The following is a 19064-nucleotide window of genomic DNA, read 5'->3' on the forward strand; positions in this document are numbered from 1 at the left end:
AAGTAAGTTATTATTCAGAGAAACAAGCAAAGCTATTCAGTTCAAAATCCTGTCCTGTTCAAGTGAATCCTGCATTCCCCATCCACACGCACTCAACAACAACAAAAGGACTAGAAGGATATGTGTCACTGGCAACACTGATTTCTCTGAATGGTGCCCTTATTAGTGGTTTTAGCTTTCCTTTAATTACTTTGCAGTTTTGGAATTTTCTGCAGTGTAGGTATTCATTTTATAATTAATTCAAAGTTAAAAATTATTTTATGACCAAAGCCAGTTACTTTTAGCTATGGTATGCCTCGCTGTGTAGTCTTTTCAGTGAATTCATCTCAAGGCAACTAGACTGAACTAGACTGAACTAATCGTAGATAAACTGCAGGGATTAAAGTTTACACAAAATTGCACATTGCTTGTGGAAGAGAGAGGAGAAACTAAACCCTCCAATGTTCACATTATTCAACTAGAACTGAGGAGATGAGTTGTCAGAATGATGGACTTGTGCCAGCTGAATGTTCCAGAGTGATTTCTACTAAATGGTTAATGGAGGGCAGTGAGCGGAGGGAGGGAGCATTGTGTAATGCAGCTGCAGGTGTTGGCTTTGTCACCCTAGTTGGGTTGCGCGCTCTCCTGAACTGACCCCAGGGGCAACTAGGCCATGGCAGCTGTTCCCCAGGCCGAGGCCACGACTTGTCTTTAGCCAGATGATGCCCATTGCCAGGTCCTGCCTGTAGGCCCCGCAGTCTGTGACAAGGCTTTCCTTTGGCCATTCCCGACTCATTCAATTCCCAGCTTATAGGAATTATTATTTCTTCTTTAGGATGATTCCAATAAATTTCCATTAAATGACTGTAACAGTAAAGATTAGCTAAATGAGAGAAACAAAGGCTGTAATGAGCTTGCTGTAGCAAGGGAGTCAGACTTGCATTTTGACAGAGGAGAGGAAAGCTTTATTGTGGAAAAAAGGGAAGCCTTTAGGTATGTTCTGATTGGAGGTTGTTTACAAGGGAAGCTGTCTGAGGATTTACTAGAAGTCGGGCAACTGATGTGATTGGTTATGGGTACATGTTTGGCTTAGCCTGGTTGGTCCTATGTTGGAAGTGGGACAAAAATTAGGGAAGCTATCAGTTATTAATCAAGTTCTGGCCATTTGGGGCCAATTGTTAGGGAAGTTGTTGTTCGGTTTCCTGGATTGTCACTAGAGATAGCAATCTGGCTTTCTCTGTAAGTCTAACTTGTAGCAGGCTGGCTTCCTTGATTGTTTATTCTAAGTAAGCGGGTTAGTTTCCTGGACAGGTGTGGGTGACAGTTCTATTTTTAAATATGGTCTGGTAATTGTCTATTTGTATATGTAGTCCCTCACAGCAGAATCTGTTTTGTCCATATATATATATATATATATATACACATATATATATATACACATATATATATATATATACACATATATATATTTTTTTATGGTGAAAAGATATATATATATTTAGAATTAGGCAGCTGGACTCAGTTTAGATGATCCCAATTTTGTTGGCAACATCCAAAGCATCATAATCAGGAGCCAGTCGAACATATACCTTCTTCTCTCCATCAGGCCGAATCAGGGTGTTGCCCTTGGCCACATCAATGTCATAGAGCTTCTTCACAGCCTGTTTAATCTGGTGCTTGTTGACTTTAACATCCACAATGAACACAAGTGTGTTGTTGTCTTCCATCTTCTTCATGGCAGACTCATTGGTCAGCGTAAACTTGATGATAGCATAGTGGTCAAGCTTGTTTCTCCTGGGGGCGCTCTTCCGAGGATATTTGGGCTGTCTCTGGAGTCGCAGGGTCTTGGACCGCCGGAAGGTGGGTGATGTGCGGATCTTCTTTTTTTTTGTGGCTGTGGACACCTTTCAACACTGCCTTCTTGGCCTTTAAAGCCTTCGCTTTGGCTTCGGCTTTAGGAGGGGCAGGAGCTTCCTTTTTCGCTTTCGGCGCCATCTTGTGAAAAAGCTCTGTTTTTGTCATTAATCCGCTTTCGGCGCCATCTTGTGAAAAAGCTCTGTTTTTGTCATTAATTCTCAATAGGCAGATTGGACTGTCACCTTGTTGCCTAATTGTTAAATGTTTACTGACTACTATTGAAAGACACTCTGAGGATATACTTTTTTTTTTTTTCTGAGACAGAGTCTCGCTCTGTTGCCCAGGCTAGAGTGCAGTGGCACAGTCTTGGCTCACCACAACCTCTGCCTCCTGGGTTCAAGCGATTCTCCTGCCTGAGCCTCCCGAGTAGCTGAGACTACAGGCACGCACCACCATGCCCAGCTAATTTTTATATTTTTAGTAGAGACGGGGTTTCACTATGTTGGTCAGGCTGGTCTCAAACTCCTGACCTCGTGATCTGCCTGCCTTGGCCTCCCAAAGTGCTGGGATTATAGGCGGGAGCCATCGTGCCCAGTGAGGATATACATTTGAATAAACATAGTCACTATCTCCAAGGGGCTTACATCTTACCTTCTTAATATAAATAGATCAGACAGACACTTAAAAAGTTCTAGGTGCCATGAAAGCTGTGGGTAAAATGTAATGAGCGTTCAGAAATGATGTGAAATGGGATGGAAAGACAGAGTTAAGAGTTGGAATATATCTTCTCAATGTAAAGAAGCAAAGATGAAGCTGGGAGCAGTGACTCACGCCTATAATCCCAGCACTTTGGGAGGGCGAGGCGGGTGGATCATCTGAGGTCCGGAGTTCAAGACCAGCCTGACCAACATGGTGAATCCCCGTCTCTACTGAAAATACAGAAATTACCTGGGCGTGGTGGCGCATGCCTGTAATCCCAGCTACTTGGGACGCTGAGGCCGAGGCAGAAGAATTGCTTGAACCCGGGAGGTGGAGGTTGCAGTGAGCTAAGTCGCGCCATTGCACTCCAGCCTGGGCGACAGTGAGACTCTGTCTCAAAAAAAAAACAACAACAAACAACAAATAAACAAACAAACAAAAACTCAAGCAAAGGCAGTACCTTCACTGAGAAAAAGGAAATGGAAAAATGCAATGTGCAAGACATAATTCGGCAAGCACTTGAATATTGTTGCAGGATCATCCCTGATGGAATCTTAAATAATTATGCTATCAATTATTTGGGGGATATTCAGATAAATGTCGAAGTATATCATGGTAAAAGTGGAGGGGTGAAAATATTTGTTTTAAAAGTGATGAGATTACAGGCTGACACCTGTAAACTCAGCACTTTGGGAGGTTAAGGTGGGTGGATTGCTTGAGCCGAGTAGTTCAAGACCAGCCTGGGCAACATCCTGTCTCTTTAAAAAAAAAAAAAGTAAAAAAAAATTTTTAATGTGTTGAGTCCTAAAATAAATTATGATCAGTTTTTCCTTTCTTATTAAAATTAGAATCCCAAACTAGAAATCTCAGTCTTGGCTGGGCACAGTGGCTCATGCCTGTAATCCTAGCACTTTGGGAGGCTGAGGCGGATGGATCACTTGAGGCCAGGAGTTCAGCATCAGCCTGGGCAACGTGGCAAAACCCTGTCTCTACTAAAAATACAAAAATTAGCTGGCTGTGACTTCATCTCAAAAAACAAGACAAAACAAAATTTAAAAACCCTCAATCTTGATAAAGTATCTTTTTTTTTTTTTTTTTGAGAGAAGTCTCGCTCTTATCCCCCAGGTTTGAGTGCAATGGCTCGATTCTCAGCTCACTGCAACCTCTGCCTCCGGGGTTCAAATGATTCTCCTGCCTCTGCCTCCCAGGTAGCTGGTATTAAGTCACCTGCCACCACGCCTGTCTAATTTTTGTATATTTTAGTAGAGACGGGGTTTCACCATGTTGGCCAGGCTGGTTTCGAACTCCTGACCTCAAGTGATCCGCCTGCCTCGGCCTTCCAAAGTGCTGGGATTTTCCAAACTGCTGGGATTACAGGCGTGAGCCATTGTGCCCGGACTTTTTTTAAAAAAAAAAAACAAAGAAAACCAGTTCTGCTCTGTCACCCAGGCTGGAGAGCAATGGCACGATCTCGGCTCACTGCAACCTCCGCCTCCTGGGTTCAAGCAATTCTTCTGCCTCAGCCTCCCGAGTAGCTGGGATTACAGGCGCCCACCACCACAGCCAGCTAATTTTTGTATTTTTAGTTGAGATGGGCTTTCACCGTGTTGGTCAGGCTGGTCTTGAACTCCTGACCTCAAGTGATCTGCCCGCCTCAGCCTCCCAAAGTGCTGGGATTACAGTCGTGAGCCACTGCGCCCGGCCTATTTTGGGTTTTTTAATTTTATTTTTGAGATGGGGTCTCACTCTGTTGCCCAGGCTGGAGTGCAGTGGTGTGATTACAGCTCACTGCAGCCTCGACCTCCTGGGTTCAAGTGATCTCGCACTTCAGCCTCCTGAGCAGCTGGGACTACAGGCACATGCCACCATGCCCGGCTAATTTTTGTATTTTTTCTAGAGACAATCTTACTGTGTTGCCCATGCTGGTCTCGAATTCCTGGGCTCAGGAAGAAATCCTTCCGACTCTGCCTCCCAAAATACTAGGATCATAGGCGTGAGCCACCTTGCCCGACCAACTTTATTTTTTAGAGCAGTTTTAGGTTCATGGCAAAACTGAGTGAAAGCTACAAAGATTTCCCATTAAACCCACTGCCTCCACACAAGCATAGAGTCTCCCATTATCAGCATTGCCTACCAGAGCATTTGCTACAATTGAACCTACATTAATGCATCATTATCACCCAAAGTGTTTTTTTTTTTTTTTTTTGAGATGGAGTCTCACTATGTCACCCAGGCTGGAGTACAGTGGCACGATCTCAGATCACTGCAACCTCCGCCTCCTGGGTTCAAGCGATTCTCCTGCCTCAGCTTCCTGAGTAGGCGAGACTACAGGCATGAACTACCACGCCTGGCTAATTTTTGTATTTTTAGTAGAGACGGGGGTTTCACCATGTTAGCCAGGCTGGTCTTGAACTCCTGACCTCAGATGATCTACCCACCTTGGCCTCCCATAATGCTGGGATTATAGGTGAGCCCCTGCGCCTGGCCTCACCCAAAGTGAAGATTGTTTACGTTAGGATTCAGTCTTGGTGTTGCACATTCTAGGGGTTTAGACAACTGTAGTATAACATCTGTTCATTATTATCATTTTTATTTTAAAACATTTTATTTTTATTTAATTTTATTTATTTTATTTGAGACAGTATCTTGCTATGTCAGCCAGGCTTGACTACAGTGGAATGATCACAGCTCTGTGCAACCTCGACCTCCCCGGCTCAGGCAATCCTGTCACCTCAGCCTTCCAAGTAGCTTAGACCACAAGGAGGACCACCGCACCTGGCTAATTTTTTTAATTTTTTTGTAGACATGGGGGTCTCAATATGTTGCCCAGGCTGGTCTCAAGCTTCTGGGCTTAAATGATTCTCTCATTTTGGTGTGCCAACATGCTGGGGTTATAAGTGTGAGCCACCACACCCAGATCCTATTATTATTATTATTTAGAGACAGGGTCTTGCGCTGTCACCCAGACTAGAGTGCAGCGGTATGACTATAACTCACTCTAACCTCAAAACATATTCAGTGCTATCAAACTGAAATCAATTATACTGTATTATAAATATAGGGCTATTCTTGAGGGCTATAATGGTACATAGGACCATTTGCCCATACATAAAGTGCCCTAGACTGCTCAGCTTTTGGTTTTTGGATTGGTGTTTGCTATCACCTTTGTTATCAGTGGGTTATTAAGGTACTATTGCCAAATCTCCTTCTACAGCTTCCTCCATCTGCTTCCATTCTGCACTTATTGAGAGTCAGATGTAGAAGATAAGATACTGCTTTAGGCACTTGGTGTACAAAAGTCAGGAGGTAAAAGATGATAAAGATATCCCCAGCTATAGATTATAACTTATAAGGAAATAGATATTGAATAGTTTGATGGGTCTGCAAATAGGATGGAGACTTCGTCTGAAGTTATGGCATGAGCAGAGGCATGGAAGTGTGGAAATACGTGGTTATTTGAGGGATGGTGAATAGACCATGTGGTTAGAATGTTAGATTGCAGAGGGACATGAAAAACAAGGTATGGGGCCACAATATGGAGGGCTCAGAGCCAAAAGGGATTTATTTTCCCCCCTCTAAGTGATGGGTAGACAGGAAAAGTTACTATAGAGGGAAGTGGAAGGATTGATCCTGTGTTTTGCAGAGTGCCTCTGAGATCAGAGGAGAGGGAGGGGGAGAAGCGGGAGAGGGAAGGGGAGCCTCCAAACTATTGCAGGTCTAACTTTGGTGGAAGGGGAGAGAAGCAGAATGAAGACTGGGTAGGAAGAGTCTTACAGTACAGAACAGATCTAAGAGCGTTTCCATCAGGCCCACATGGAGTCCTGGAGCTACAGCTGCCCATGGGAGGAGTCTTATATCTCCAGAGAATGAATAAGTCTGCATTAGTTTTCCGGCAGAGCTTAGTCACTGGCTTCGGGCAGCCCAGGAGAAGCATGGCGGGGTTTTGTTTGTTTGTTTGTTTGTTTTTTTGAGACACGGTCTGGTTATGTCACCTAGGCTCAAGTGCGGTGGTGCGATCTCAGTTCACTGCAACCTCTGCCTCCCAGGCTCAAGCGATCCTCCCTCCTCAGCCTCCCTAGTAGCTGGGACTGCTGGCGTGAGCTACCATGCCCGGCTAAATTTTGTATTTTTTGTAGAGATGGAGTTTCGCCATGTTGCCCAGGCTGGTCTTGAACTCCAAGCTCAAGCAACCTGCCTGCCTTGGCCTCTCAAAGTGCTGGAATTAGAGGCATGAGACTCATGGTTTTGGGTTTGTTTGTTTTTCTCTTTTTGAGACAGAGTCTTACTCTGTTGCCCAGGCTGGAGTACAGTGGTGCAATCCTGGCTTACCACAGCCTCCACCTCCCAGATTCAAGATTCTCCGGCCTCTGCCGGGCGTGGTGGCTCACACCTGTAATCCCAGCACTTTGGGAGGCTGAGGCGGGTGGATCACAAGATCAGGAGATCGAGACCATCCTGGCTAACACGGTGAAACCCCATCTCTACTAAAAATACAAAAAAATTAGCCGGGCGTGGTGGCGGGCGCCTGTAGTCCCAGCTACTCGGGAGGCTGAGGCAGGAGAATGGCGTGAACCCGGAAGGCACAGCTTCCAGTGAGCTGAGATTGTGCCACTGGACTCCAGCCTAGGCGACAGAGTGAGACTCCGTCTCAAAAAAAAAAAAAAAAAACACCATTCTCCTGCCTCAGCCTCCCAAGTAGCTGGGATTACACGCCTAGCTCATTTTTGTATTTTTAGTAGAGATGGAGTTTTGCTGTGTTGGCCAGGCTGGTCTCGAGCTCCTGACCTCAGGTGATCCACCCTCCTCGGCCTTCCAAGTGCTGGGATTATAGTTGTGAGCCACTGTGCCTGGCCAGAAGCATGGTTTTTGTACAGACGTGGTGGTTGATCCAGAGAGGCAGGAGATGAGGCTGTCAGTCAGTTTCTAGATGGGGTAGTGATGTTGATGTCATTGATTAACAGAGGGGGAACAGGGAGAAGTGGAAGAAGAGATTGGGTCTTGCTTGAGCAGAATTGGGTTTGAGGTATTCGTGGAATATGCATTTGGAAAAGTTGAAGCAAAAGTTGCAAAGTAGAGTCTAGAGATCCAGAGAGAGAAGAGATGGAGTTGCAGATTTAGTGAGTTTTCCGAACAAATTCATGAGAATTAGTGAAATTTCCCAGGGATGGAGTGTGGGGAAGAAAGAAAAGTCAGGATATAAGGAAATAAAACATGCAGAAGGAGAGAGGCAGGGCAGTCTGAGATGAAGTCATCAGAGGCAGGAGGATATATTTTCAGTCAGGGAGTTATGGACCCCTGTGTCGTATTCTCAACCTTTCTTAGGCAGAAGAGGGAAGAAAGTCTGCATAAAGACATAAGGATCCTCCGAGGTGGGAGGAGTTGAGGGGCTGCATTTCTGACGATCTCTCTGCATGAGAGACAGGAAGGCTGAGACTGAGTACTAGGGAAAAGTGAATTTCAGAAGAGCTATTGTGTGCATCTGGGTGGCGAGGACCCTTGATCAGCCTGCAGACAGGGTCTGCTGAGAGCATCTGGGTGGCGAGGACCCTCGATCGGCCTGCAGGGAGGGTCTGCTGAGAGCATCTGGGTGGCTAGAACCCTTAATTGGCCTGCAGGCAGGGTCTGCTGAGACAATCTGGGTGGCGAGGACCCTTGATCGGTCTGCAGATAGGGTGTGCTGAGAGCATCTGGGTGGCGAGGACCCTCAATCGGCCTGCAGGGAGGGTCTGCTGAGATTGAATAGCGGGAATTTGTAAGGCCTGTTTGAGTGTCCTCCACCCCACCATCAGTCAGTGACTTGGAAGCAGGAACAGAGAAATGTGGTGACTGAGTTCAGCCGAGGGGAGGACTTCAAGGTCCACTAGTCAGCTCAGTGAGGTTGAGAGAGAGGTGGGGCAGCCCCACCCACATTCTGCCTGCAAGCTCAGTGACCCGCATCAGGAGGCTGGGAGTGAGGGCCCGGGCTGCACCGGGGAGGGTGCTAGAGAATAGGGATGTGAGTCGCTGTGGGCGAATCTGTGTTGTGACTTCTATTCTTCATGTCCTCTTCCCCACTCCATCAAATAGCACTGTGCCTTGCTTAAACAAGTCTCAGTTGTACGATGTATGGATAACTTTGATCTCATTTTGACTCAAGTTTGCTTTACTTTTTGTAAGTCCAGAGTATTCATACAAAAATGCAAACTGAGAATTTTAGTAAGAATTCTCAATGCCTGTATCATCAACATACTAACTGACTGAACAATGAAGAAATAAAATTTTGGGAAGTCTGAAATTATTGTAGACACTGCATTATTTTATACAACTTTCTTAATAGCTGCAGGTTTCCACTGATAAATGTTTCTCTGAGGCTCACACATTTTGGGATGTAGTTGAACCAAATGTGAGAACAATTTATGCATTGATTCATCATCATGAGTCTGTGATGGGTGAGTTCCTGGGCTAGCCATACGTGAAAGTTTAGGTGAATTTTCATTGCAACACATTGATTCACCTGTATTTTCTGAGCATTTACTAAAAGAGATTACAATTTACTTGGTGTGATTCTGGGTTGGACTGCAAATTTCTCCATATGACTTTTTTTTGAGGTAGGGTCTCACTCTGTCACTCAGGTTGGACTGCAGTGGCATGATCATGGCTCACTGCAGCCTCAACCTCCTGGGCCAAACAGATCCTCCCACTACTGCAGCTTCCTGAGTATCTGGACTACAGGCATGTGCTACCACATGGACTAATTTATTTCATTTTGTAGAGACGGGGTCTTGCTGTGTTGCCTAGGCTGGTCTCAAACTCCTGGGTTCAAAACATCCTCCTCCCTTAGCCTCCCAAATTGCTGGGATTACAGGCATGAGCCACTGTGCCCAGCCCATATGCCTTTGATCTATAAAAAATTATCTTTTTCTCAAGCATGATACACTGTTTGAGTTGGACTCTTAGGACACAGTCTTCCCTTCTTGTTCTTGCTCTGTAGGCCATGACAATGTACCTTTGGGGCAGCAAAGAGGGAAAACAAATCCTCTGGGACCTGCACTGATTCTCATTTCAAACTCAGCATTTGGCCTGAATACATAGGTCAGCTGGTATTCCAGATAAATACTATGAATTGCAATGTTTCTCTGTACATTTCTTAACATTTATAGATTAAATGAAAAGGGGCCTCCCACAGGAAGGAGTATGATCCAAGTTCAAGGAGTAAAATAACAAGACATATCATCCCTTGTCCCACTCCCCACAGTGAATGTTGTTTTGGTTTTGCTACAGCTGGTAGGGTCTTGAAGCTATGCATCTCTCGGGTGATCAGGAAGAGCTGCAGAGACTGCTCACTCATACGGAGACAAGGGACCAAGGAGTCATCAGAAACATAGATGGGACATGCCTCAGCTCCTTTTGAGTGGAGGTGTCCTGAGGAGGGCGGTAACCCCTGAGGGTCATGAAGGACTGAATGAGGCGTGGTATTAATTGGCTGAGCAAGAAGACAGGGAAGAGCCTGGCAGGCTTAGAGCAAGGAGACTCAGAGCCCCAGGTTGGGCCTGCGTGCTGCTGCCCTGACCACATCCTTACACATGGCACAGCTCTGCTGGTCTGCAAGGGTTTTAGGTTCAGTTTCCTCTGTACACTGTGCAGAGCGTAGCGTATAGATTGGCTTGGCTTTCTGGAACGATTCAACGCATTCCGTGATTCAGCTGACTTGGCTAGTGAAACCCTCCTCTGCCCAGGGAGGAAACTTGACAAGTAACAGGGAGTTGGGTCTATGGACTGGGTAAGTGGGCTTGATCCAGGTGGCTATAGGGGAGAGAAAGGAGTGCTATAAATGACTGGGTGATGTTGGGGAAAGGATCAGCATGCAGATGGAATTTGCTTCCAAATTCTGACTTCCCTTCAGAAAGATGAGAAAGTCCTGCCATGCTGTCATTCATGGTCTGTTTATCTTGATTGACACCCCAGCCCCACCCCATGGTTCCCTCTCAGCTTCACAGCTGAGGATTAGGATCTTGGCAAGAACAATCTGCCCAGGCAGTCTCTGTCCTCACATTCTGGCCCCAGCTTTCCCCTTACCCTCTAGCAGAGAAAGGCCTGTCTCAAACTGGTGACATTGGGCAAATTCAAATATGAGTGTGTTGGTTTTCAGTCCTGATGATTTCCTTGGAGACCTTTTCCTAGTGTCTTGCCAAGCACATGGAGGGCGAAGAGTGAGGGAGGCTCTGACGCGGTTAGTGGCTGCTGTGTGTGAGGCGCTGCTGGCTGGGCTCCCCAGAACATGGTCTGTGGAAGGCCTACTGATGCCTAGGACCGATGGGATGTACACCCATGTATTTTACAAGGAGGATTTCACTCTACATGCAACATTTTAATTTTATTTATTTATTTTTTTTCTGAGACAGAGTCTCGCTTTGTCACCCAGGCTGGGGTGCAGTGGCGTGATCTCGGCTCACTGCAAGCTCCGCCCCCTGGGTTCACGCCATTCTCCTGCCTCAGCCTCCCAACATTTTAATTACAAATACACAATATAGGCACATTGTTCAAAACTCAAAAGCACAAAAATATATACAGGGAGACCAGGTGGGGTGGCTCATGCCTGTAATCCCAGCACTTTGGGAGGCTGAGACTGGAAGATTGCTTGAGTTCAGGAGTTTGAAACCAGCCTGGGAAACATAGTGAGACCTTGTCTCTCTTAAAAAAAAAAAAAAAAAAAAAAAAAAAAAAATATATATATATATATATATATATATATATAGTGAAAAGCAAGCCTCATCTATTATCTTGCATTTATTATCAATTTCTTGTGAAACATCACAAAGATGTTCTGCTAATATATAAACAGATGCACATATAGTTATTTTTAAAATATAAATGATAACATAATATTGTGGGTATATATATATATATATATATATGGTGTAAAACTTTAGGTATAGCATTTTTAGATTGTCAAAGAAGCAAAAAGCAAAACCTGAATACATTTTCCCTTATAATTGAGGCCAAAAGAAATTGTAGGGTTATGTTTGGGGTAATGGGTTAAGGATGGGAAACAATGTGTGCATGTGTGTGTGTGTGTTTAGTTGTAGCAGGTATCTTGACTCATACAGATTGCCTGTCCATTTTAATGACATTTTTCCAGTTCTTGTGGAAATTCACATAAACAGGATATTAAAACCTAGTCCTAGTAATGTATTGAAAATTTAACAGCTACTTGGGGGCCGAGGCAGGCAGATCACCTGAGGTCAGGAGTTCAAGACCAGCCTGTCCAATATGGTGAAACCCTGTCTCCACCAAAAATACAAAAATTAGCCGGGCATGGTGGCAGGTGCCTCTAATCCCAGCTACTCGGGAGGCTGAGGCAGGAGAATCGCTTGAACCCAGGAGGCGGAGGTTGCAGTGAGCCGAGATCGCACCATTGCACTCCAACCTGGGCAACAGAAGACTCCACCTCAAAAAAAAAAAAAAATGAATATTTAACAGCAAAATCATCTTATTGCTATTGGAAAGTATTTATTTGATGCAGTGGTTAGTGCAAAACTGTTGCTATTTTAGGCGCAGTGGCAAAGGAGTTGCTATAGAAGGGCTCTTATGTGGAATGATGTAAAGAGGAAGCATTCATTCTAAATTCTGAGAAGCAGAATTTAGCAAGCAGAAGCAGCGCAAGTTCTTACCTGCAGATTCTTAGGAAGTGATGCCTAGAGGCCACTGAACTCTGTTCTTGGTACATTAGGACCAGGAGATTATGCAATGCTCTGAGGCAGAAGAATAAACAAGGTCAGAAGCAGGCATTTATTCTGCAAGAAAAGAATTTACTGTGTAGGTTCCTGAAGGATTGCCTGAATTCCTTCATGGCTGAGAGTGCAAAATAATGCACAGCTGCTGGCTGCCCTGCATAGCTGTAGGCAAGGATCCGGAAGATGCCATCTTGTCTCCAAGTGTTTCTTTTTCTTTAGGCAGGGTCTCACTCTGTCACCCAGGTGGGAGTGCATTGGTGCAATCACTGCTCACTGCAGCCTCCACCTCCCGGGCTCAAGCAATCCTCCTGTCTCATTCTTTGACTTTTTTTTTGTAGAGACGAGGTCTCACTATGTTGGTCAGGCTCGAACTCCTGGGCTCAAACAATCCTTCTGCCTCGGCCTCCCAAAGTGCTGGGATTAACAGGCGTGAGCCACTGCCCCCAGCCTTCAAGCGTTTCTTAATGGATTCCCCCTTTTCTCATTTGGTCTCTTTCCCCCTGGTTAGTTTCATTGTAGTTCATGTTCAGGAATTAGGCTTGTGCACAGGAGCAAGCTGGTTTTGTCCAGTTGAAAGGAAAAGTGTGAGGAATGTGCTCTGCTGTGAGCTTTGCTCTGGGGGGAAAATCTAGTTTTCTTTTTCCCTTTTCCCATTTGCTTTCCAAGGTTTGGATGGCACAATCACCTTCTCAGAATGCTTCTTTTACTACTCAGGAGGAAAAGGCTGCCACTTTGGGATTTAAGGACCCCATACTGTTTCCTCTAGAAAGGTAGCTCTTTTCCACGGGAGAAGAGGTGTACAGTGGTAGGAATTGTGTCCTTAGTTAGGATTTGGGGTTTTATTTAGACATCATCATGTCCCTTAACTTGGACTTAGACACTGGATTCTGTGAAGTTCAGTTTCAGGTTGGTTCAGCAGGTAGATCTCTGATCATGGACTTTTCTGTCTTCTCTCCTTTTCTCTGCATCTATTGCTATCTTGACACCAAAGTTACTCAAACTCTGGGCTTCTAGGTACACTGGGTTTGTTCTCCTGCAGATCTGGCCAAAGTGATATTTCATGAGTGGGTCTGAGAAATGGCAACCAGTGAACAAACATTTGTAACAATTCAGACACTCACTGGGCTGTATGTTTGGGGAATTCTTTTTATTATGTGTGGGTGTGGAAGCCTGAGGTCTTAGATTTTATCACAGTAAGAAGCAGCTTACCCCTCTGTTCATCAAGTCACAGACTGTCTTGGCTTCTAGCTGGGAAGTTTTTGTTGGGAAGTTTTATAGTGTTGGGCAATGGATGAGTGAATGGAAAGAAGCGTGACTAGGGACCTACCCTTAATGGCTCAAAAATGTCCATTAACTTGTTGTATAGGGGACAGCTCATTCTATTAACTCACTTTGTTCTCAACAGAAGGTAAAATTGGGCATAACTACCAAGCTATCATGAGAACCAATCCAGGAAAACTCATTAGTCCCAAGCTGGATAGGGGCAGAGTCCACAGGTGCTTGAGAAGTTTGGCTGGTCCTATAGAGACTAGAGTATATATTTATCACCTTAGAAACTTCTTTGTCTCATGTTTGACAGTTTTTATACTTCTGGGTCTTACAGATAATTAATATTTTGTTCTTTATTTAAGCTAGTTTGCCTTTTTTTTTTTGTTTTTTTTTTTTTTGAGATGGAGTCTCGTTCTGTCGCCCAGGCTGGAGTGCAGTGGCGTGATCTCGGCTCACTGCAAGCTCTGCCTCCTGGGTTCACGCCATGCTCCTGCCTCAGCCTCCCAAGTAGGTGGGACTACAGGTGCCCGCCAACACACCTGGCTAATTTTTTTGTATTTTTAGTAGAGACGGGGTTTCACCGTGTTAGCCAGGATGGTCTCGATCTCCTGACCTTGTGATCCACCCGCCTCAGCCTCTCAAAGTGCTGGGATTACAGGCATGAGCCACCACGCCCGGCCCACTAGTTTGCCTTTTAAAAATTTCAGGTATTTGATTAAAGTGTGTAAGACATCAGTGGCTGCTCTGCAGGATGCTGATTAGTATCTGGAGACCCACAACTGATGAATTGGGCCAGTGGGCTCCTGGCTGGTCTAATGTGGCATCTTCTCTTCCTTACTGTTTGAGGACACGGGGCAGGGTATGACCAGTGCCTGAGTGGCAGGTGGTGACTGAAGGGAGGGAGATGGGAACTGGGCTGTAGTCAGGGCTCTCTCGCAAGGGGCTTGACCTTTACCTATTACCTCCTGGACACCTGTGCGGAGAGGTATGAGAGAATGGGTTTTCTTGTGAAAGGAAAATTCAAATCTCTCTTCTACTTGAGAGTCTAGGGACTTCAGACATCACCATCCCCCATAGTAGCTCTGACTTTCACATTTGAATGAAACACTTGAAATTTTTAAAAGGACAATTAGTATAAATGAAGAACAAAATAATTAATTATAAAGACCCATATAAGTGGTCAGTCTTGAAACACAGTGGCAGGCACCATCTTAGTTCTTGTGTTTCTTCTTCTGTCAAGTGAAAAAATAAACTACCATTTTTATCTTCCGCAATACTCCCATTCAATTGAGCTGCTTCTTTTTATTTTTTATCTTTTTATTTCAATCCTGCTCCTTCTGTAGTCAACTGAGCTTCTTGACTGGTCTCCTGGAGCTAATTGTCAGGACTGGGGTGGTGCCCCACCCCCTTCCTGGGATCCTAGCCTCCTCCTTCCTTTGGGTGAGATCCTATCTACTCCTTCCCAGGAGGTGGCCTCTGCTGCAGACCCATAAAACTTTAACCCTACCTTTCCTATCAGTGAGAATTAACATAACAGCTAGGGCTACTATCACAGGAGTGGAAAATAAACCATAGTAAAGAGACCTTCCAAAAGTGCAAGCAAAATCTAAACACATTTGAGCACCTCTCTATGGGGCGAGAGCATAGATTTTTGCTGAAGGCAGGCAGAGGGGTGGCATTTTGTGTTCTCAGAGGGAAGCGATCTGGAGTTTGATTTAGTTCAGGATTCTTCTCAGCTTCTAGCCCCGAGCTCCAGGGCTTCTATCACCTCCATGACTTTCCTGAATCTGAGTCCTTGAAGTGCATTTTTCAGAAAACTTGCGTCCTACTCTTCCCCTTCCTTTGGGTGAGAGCCTATTTACTCCTTCCCAGGAGGTGGCCTCTGCTGCAGACCCATAAAACGTTAACCCCACCTTTCCTATCAGTGGGAATGAACATAACAGCTAGGGCTACTATCATAGGAGTGGAAAATAAAACCATAGTAAAGAGACCTTCCAAAAGTCTACAAGCAAAATCAAAACAACACATTTGAGCACCTCTATATGCAGCGGGAGCTAGATTTTTGCTACAGTATCTAGTGAGGGACTGTAATTGTGGCTCTTGGCACAATAGCCAAATTCCTATCCCTCTAATCCTATTTTGTCTCCTGGGGCTGGGTATGAGGAAGGAGAGTCCTGCACTGGAAGAATTACCTTAGCAGTTTCACTTACTATGAGGACTGTTGGTTTCAGTAATCCTTTTGGCTCCCATCAATGTCCATTTAGCTATTTCTAATTATTTCAACTACTATAATATTATTTTTCTCCAGGCATGCAGCCAAATAAAGTCAGCCATTGAGTTGGTTCTCTCAGCCATGCTGCTTGTGGAACAACGTGACTGCAAGCCCATATTGCTTTCCTTTCCCATGCCAGGCTGTGTGAGTGAGAGAGCAATCAGTGCAAATCTTTGGGCTGGATAACTGGCGGTGCTGGTTTGACCTCCGGCCGGGTCAGTGAGGGATTGTTGGGGAGGCTGCTGTACCCCTCTGCACAGACTTCCAACACATCCCAGAACCATAGCACCAGCTCTCTTAAGCCAGAGGATAATGTTAGTTAGTAAAGAGAATGATGCTATTGGGGTCGATTACTTCCACTAGTAGAATCTTAATGATATGTGGGAAACCATGTCTCTGGCAAAGTGCTGGAGTTCACCTGAGCCTTTTTTTTTTTTCTGGAGACAGTGTCTCGCTCTGTTGCCCCGGTTGGAGTGCAGTGGCGTGATCTCAGCTCACTGCAACCTCCGCCTCCCTGGTTCAAGCGATTCTCCTGTGTCAGCCTCCCAAGTAGCTGGGATTACAGGCACATGCCACCAGGCCCAGCTAATTTTTGTGTTTTTAGTAGAGACAGGGTTTCACCATGTTGGCCAGGCTGGTCTTGAACTCCTGACCTCAAGTGATCCTCCTGCCTCGGCCTCCCAAAGTGCTGGGATTACAGGTGTAAGCCACCGTGCCCCACCAACCTGAGCCTTTTTTAACTGGCCAGCTGGGCCCAAGAGTATTATCGTGTCTCCTAAAAATGACTGATAGAGTTTTTTAAATTAGTTTCCTATGGCTGCCATGTAATATAGTACCACAAACTAGGTGGCTTAAAACAACAGGAACGTGTTCACTCCCAGTTCCGTAGTCAGAAATCAAGATGTTGGCAGGGTTGGCTCATTTCTGGAAGCTCTGAAGGAGGATCAGTTCCCTGCCTCTCTCCCAGGTTCTGGGGGTTGCTAGCAGTCCGTGGCACTCCTTGGCCTGTGGATACATTGCTCCAGTCTCTGCTGCCATCATCACATGGCATTCTTCTTGCATGTGTGTCTGTGTGTCCCAATTTTGCTCTTCTTATAAGGACACCAATCGTTGGATTACGGCTGACCCTAATCCAGCATGATCTCATTTTAACTTGGTTACATCAGTGGAGACCCTATTTTCAAGTAAGGTTATATTCAGAGGTACCATGGGGTTAGGATTTCAAAGCATCATTTTTGGGAACACAATTCAACTTGTAACACTCCTCTTATCCATCTCCCTCCTGAACTATAGTGCTGGCCTCTTACTGTATCTCCCTGGGCTGGGGTCTCCCCTCAGTGACCTTTCCACACCATCAGTAGAATTATCTTACTGTATTGTAAAAAGAATCATATTATCCAGCTTGATTTCCAAAGGCTAAACTCAGTTTGACAGACAGAGCCCTTCACAGGCTGTTGTCATTGGAGAGCTGGACCAATGCAGAACAGGGACCTGTCACCCCTGCACAGGATCATAATTGAAGCCGGACTCGCCTACAAGGCACTGCTAATTAATCTTTCCTCCTACTGGGCGTCTGAATCATTCTGCCCCTAAGAAGATTATTTGGGAGGTGATTAGACTTTTTGCATGATTGTTCCTAGGGATGTTGTCCTTGCCTATCTTCTCAGATGTAGGTTTATTGCATTTTTACTTATTTCCTAAACTTTCAATGGAAGAAGGCAAGATCATCTTCCATAAGGTAGTTAGATTATATTACTCATTAAACTAATACCTTCAAGACTCTCTTTCCTTACTCTACTGTGGCAAAGTACCATATCTCTCTCTCTTTTTTTTTTTTTTTTTAATTGATCATTCTTGGGTGTTTCTCTCAGAGGGGGATTTGGCAGGGTCATAGGACAATAGTGGAGGGAAGGTCAGCAGATAAACAAGTGAACAAAGGTCTCTGGTTTTCCTAGGCAGAGGACCCTGCGGGCCTTCCGCAGTGTTTGTGTCCCTGGGTACTTGAGATTAAGGAGTGGTGATGACTCTCAACGAGCATGCTGCCTTCAAGCATCTGTTTAACAAAGCACATCTTGCACCGCCCTTGATCCATTTAACCCTGAGTGGACACAGCACATGTTTCAGAGAGCACAGGGTTGGGGGTAAGGTCACAGATCAACAGCATCCCAAGGCAGAAGAATTTTTCTTAGTACAGAACAAAATGAAAAGTCTCCCATGTCTACTTCTTTCTACACAGACACGGCAACCATCCGATTTCTCGATCTTTTCCCCACCTTTCCCCCTTTTCTATTCCACAAAACCGCCATTGTCATCATGGCCCGTTCTCAATGAGCTGTTGGGTACACCTCCCAAACGGGGTGGTGGCCGGGCAGAGGGGCTCCTCACATCCCAGTAGGGGCGGCCAGGCAGAGGCGCCCCTCACCTCCCAGACAGCGCGGCTGGCCGGGCGGGGGTGACCCCCCCCACCTCCCTCCCAGACGGGGTGGCTGCCGGGCGGAGACGTTCCTCACCTCCCAGACGGGGTCGCAGCCGGGTAGAGGCGCTCCTCACATCTCAGACGATGGGCGGCCGGGCAGAGACGCTCCTCACTTCCTAGATGGGATGGCGGCCGGAAGGAGGCGCTCCTCACTTCCTAGATGGGATGGCGGCCGGAAAGAGGCGCTCCTCACTTCCTAGATGGGATGGCGGCCGGAAAGAGGCGCTCCTCACTTCCTAGATGGGATGGCGGCCGGAAAGAGGCGCTCCTCACTTCCTAGATGGGATGGCGGCCGGGAAGACGCGCTCCTCACTTCCTAGGTGGGATGGCGGCCGGGCAGAGACGCTCCTCACTTTCCAGACTGGGCAGCCAGGCAGAGGGGCTCCTCACATCCCAGACCATGGGCGGCCAGGCAGAGACGCTCCTCACTTCCCAGACGGGGTGGCGGCGGGGCAGAGGCTGCAATCTCGGCACTTTGGGAGGCCAGGGCAGGTGGCTGGGAGGTGGAGGTTGTAGCGAGCCGAGATCACGCCACTGCCCTCCAGCCTGGGCACCATTGAGCACTGAGTGAACGAGACTCCGTCTGCAATCCCGGCACCTCGGGAGGCCGAGGCTGGCGGATCACTCGCGGTTAGGAGCTGGAGACCAGCCCGGCCAACACAGCGAAACCCCATCTCCACCAAAAAAAAATACGAAAACCAGTCAGGCGTGGCGGCGCGCGCCTGCAATCGCAGGCACTCGGCAGGCTGAGGCAGGAGAATCAGGCAGGGAGGTTGCAGTGAGCCGAGATGGCAGCAGT

At 46.2% G+C, this 19064-nt stretch overlaps 2 protein-coding genes across 3 annotated transcripts in view; one reads left to right on the top strand and one right to left on the bottom strand.

Moving 5' to 3' along the window:
* The window catches only part of GLDC (glycine decarboxylase), a 109585-nt gene that overhangs the window by 4652 nt on the left and 85869 nt on the right, over window positions 1-19064 (top strand). The gene's annotated exons all lie outside the window — the stretch shown is intronic.
* LOC106635097 (large ribosomal subunit protein uL23) lies at window positions 1454-5839 on the bottom strand. Its single transcript, XM_024930129.4, is given in 2 exon segments — window positions 1454-1868; window positions 1870-5839. Coding segments are annotated over 2 exon segments (498 nt in total). The 5' UTR covers window positions 2002-5839; the 3' UTR covers window positions 1454-1502.

This window comes from Pan paniscus, chromosome 11 (genome assembly GCF_029289425.2).
Source record: "Pan paniscus chromosome 11, NHGRI_mPanPan1-v2.0_pri, whole genome shotgun sequence".
In the NCBI taxonomy this organism is placed as follows: Eukaryota; Metazoa; Chordata; class Mammalia; order Primates; family Hominidae; genus Pan; species Pan paniscus.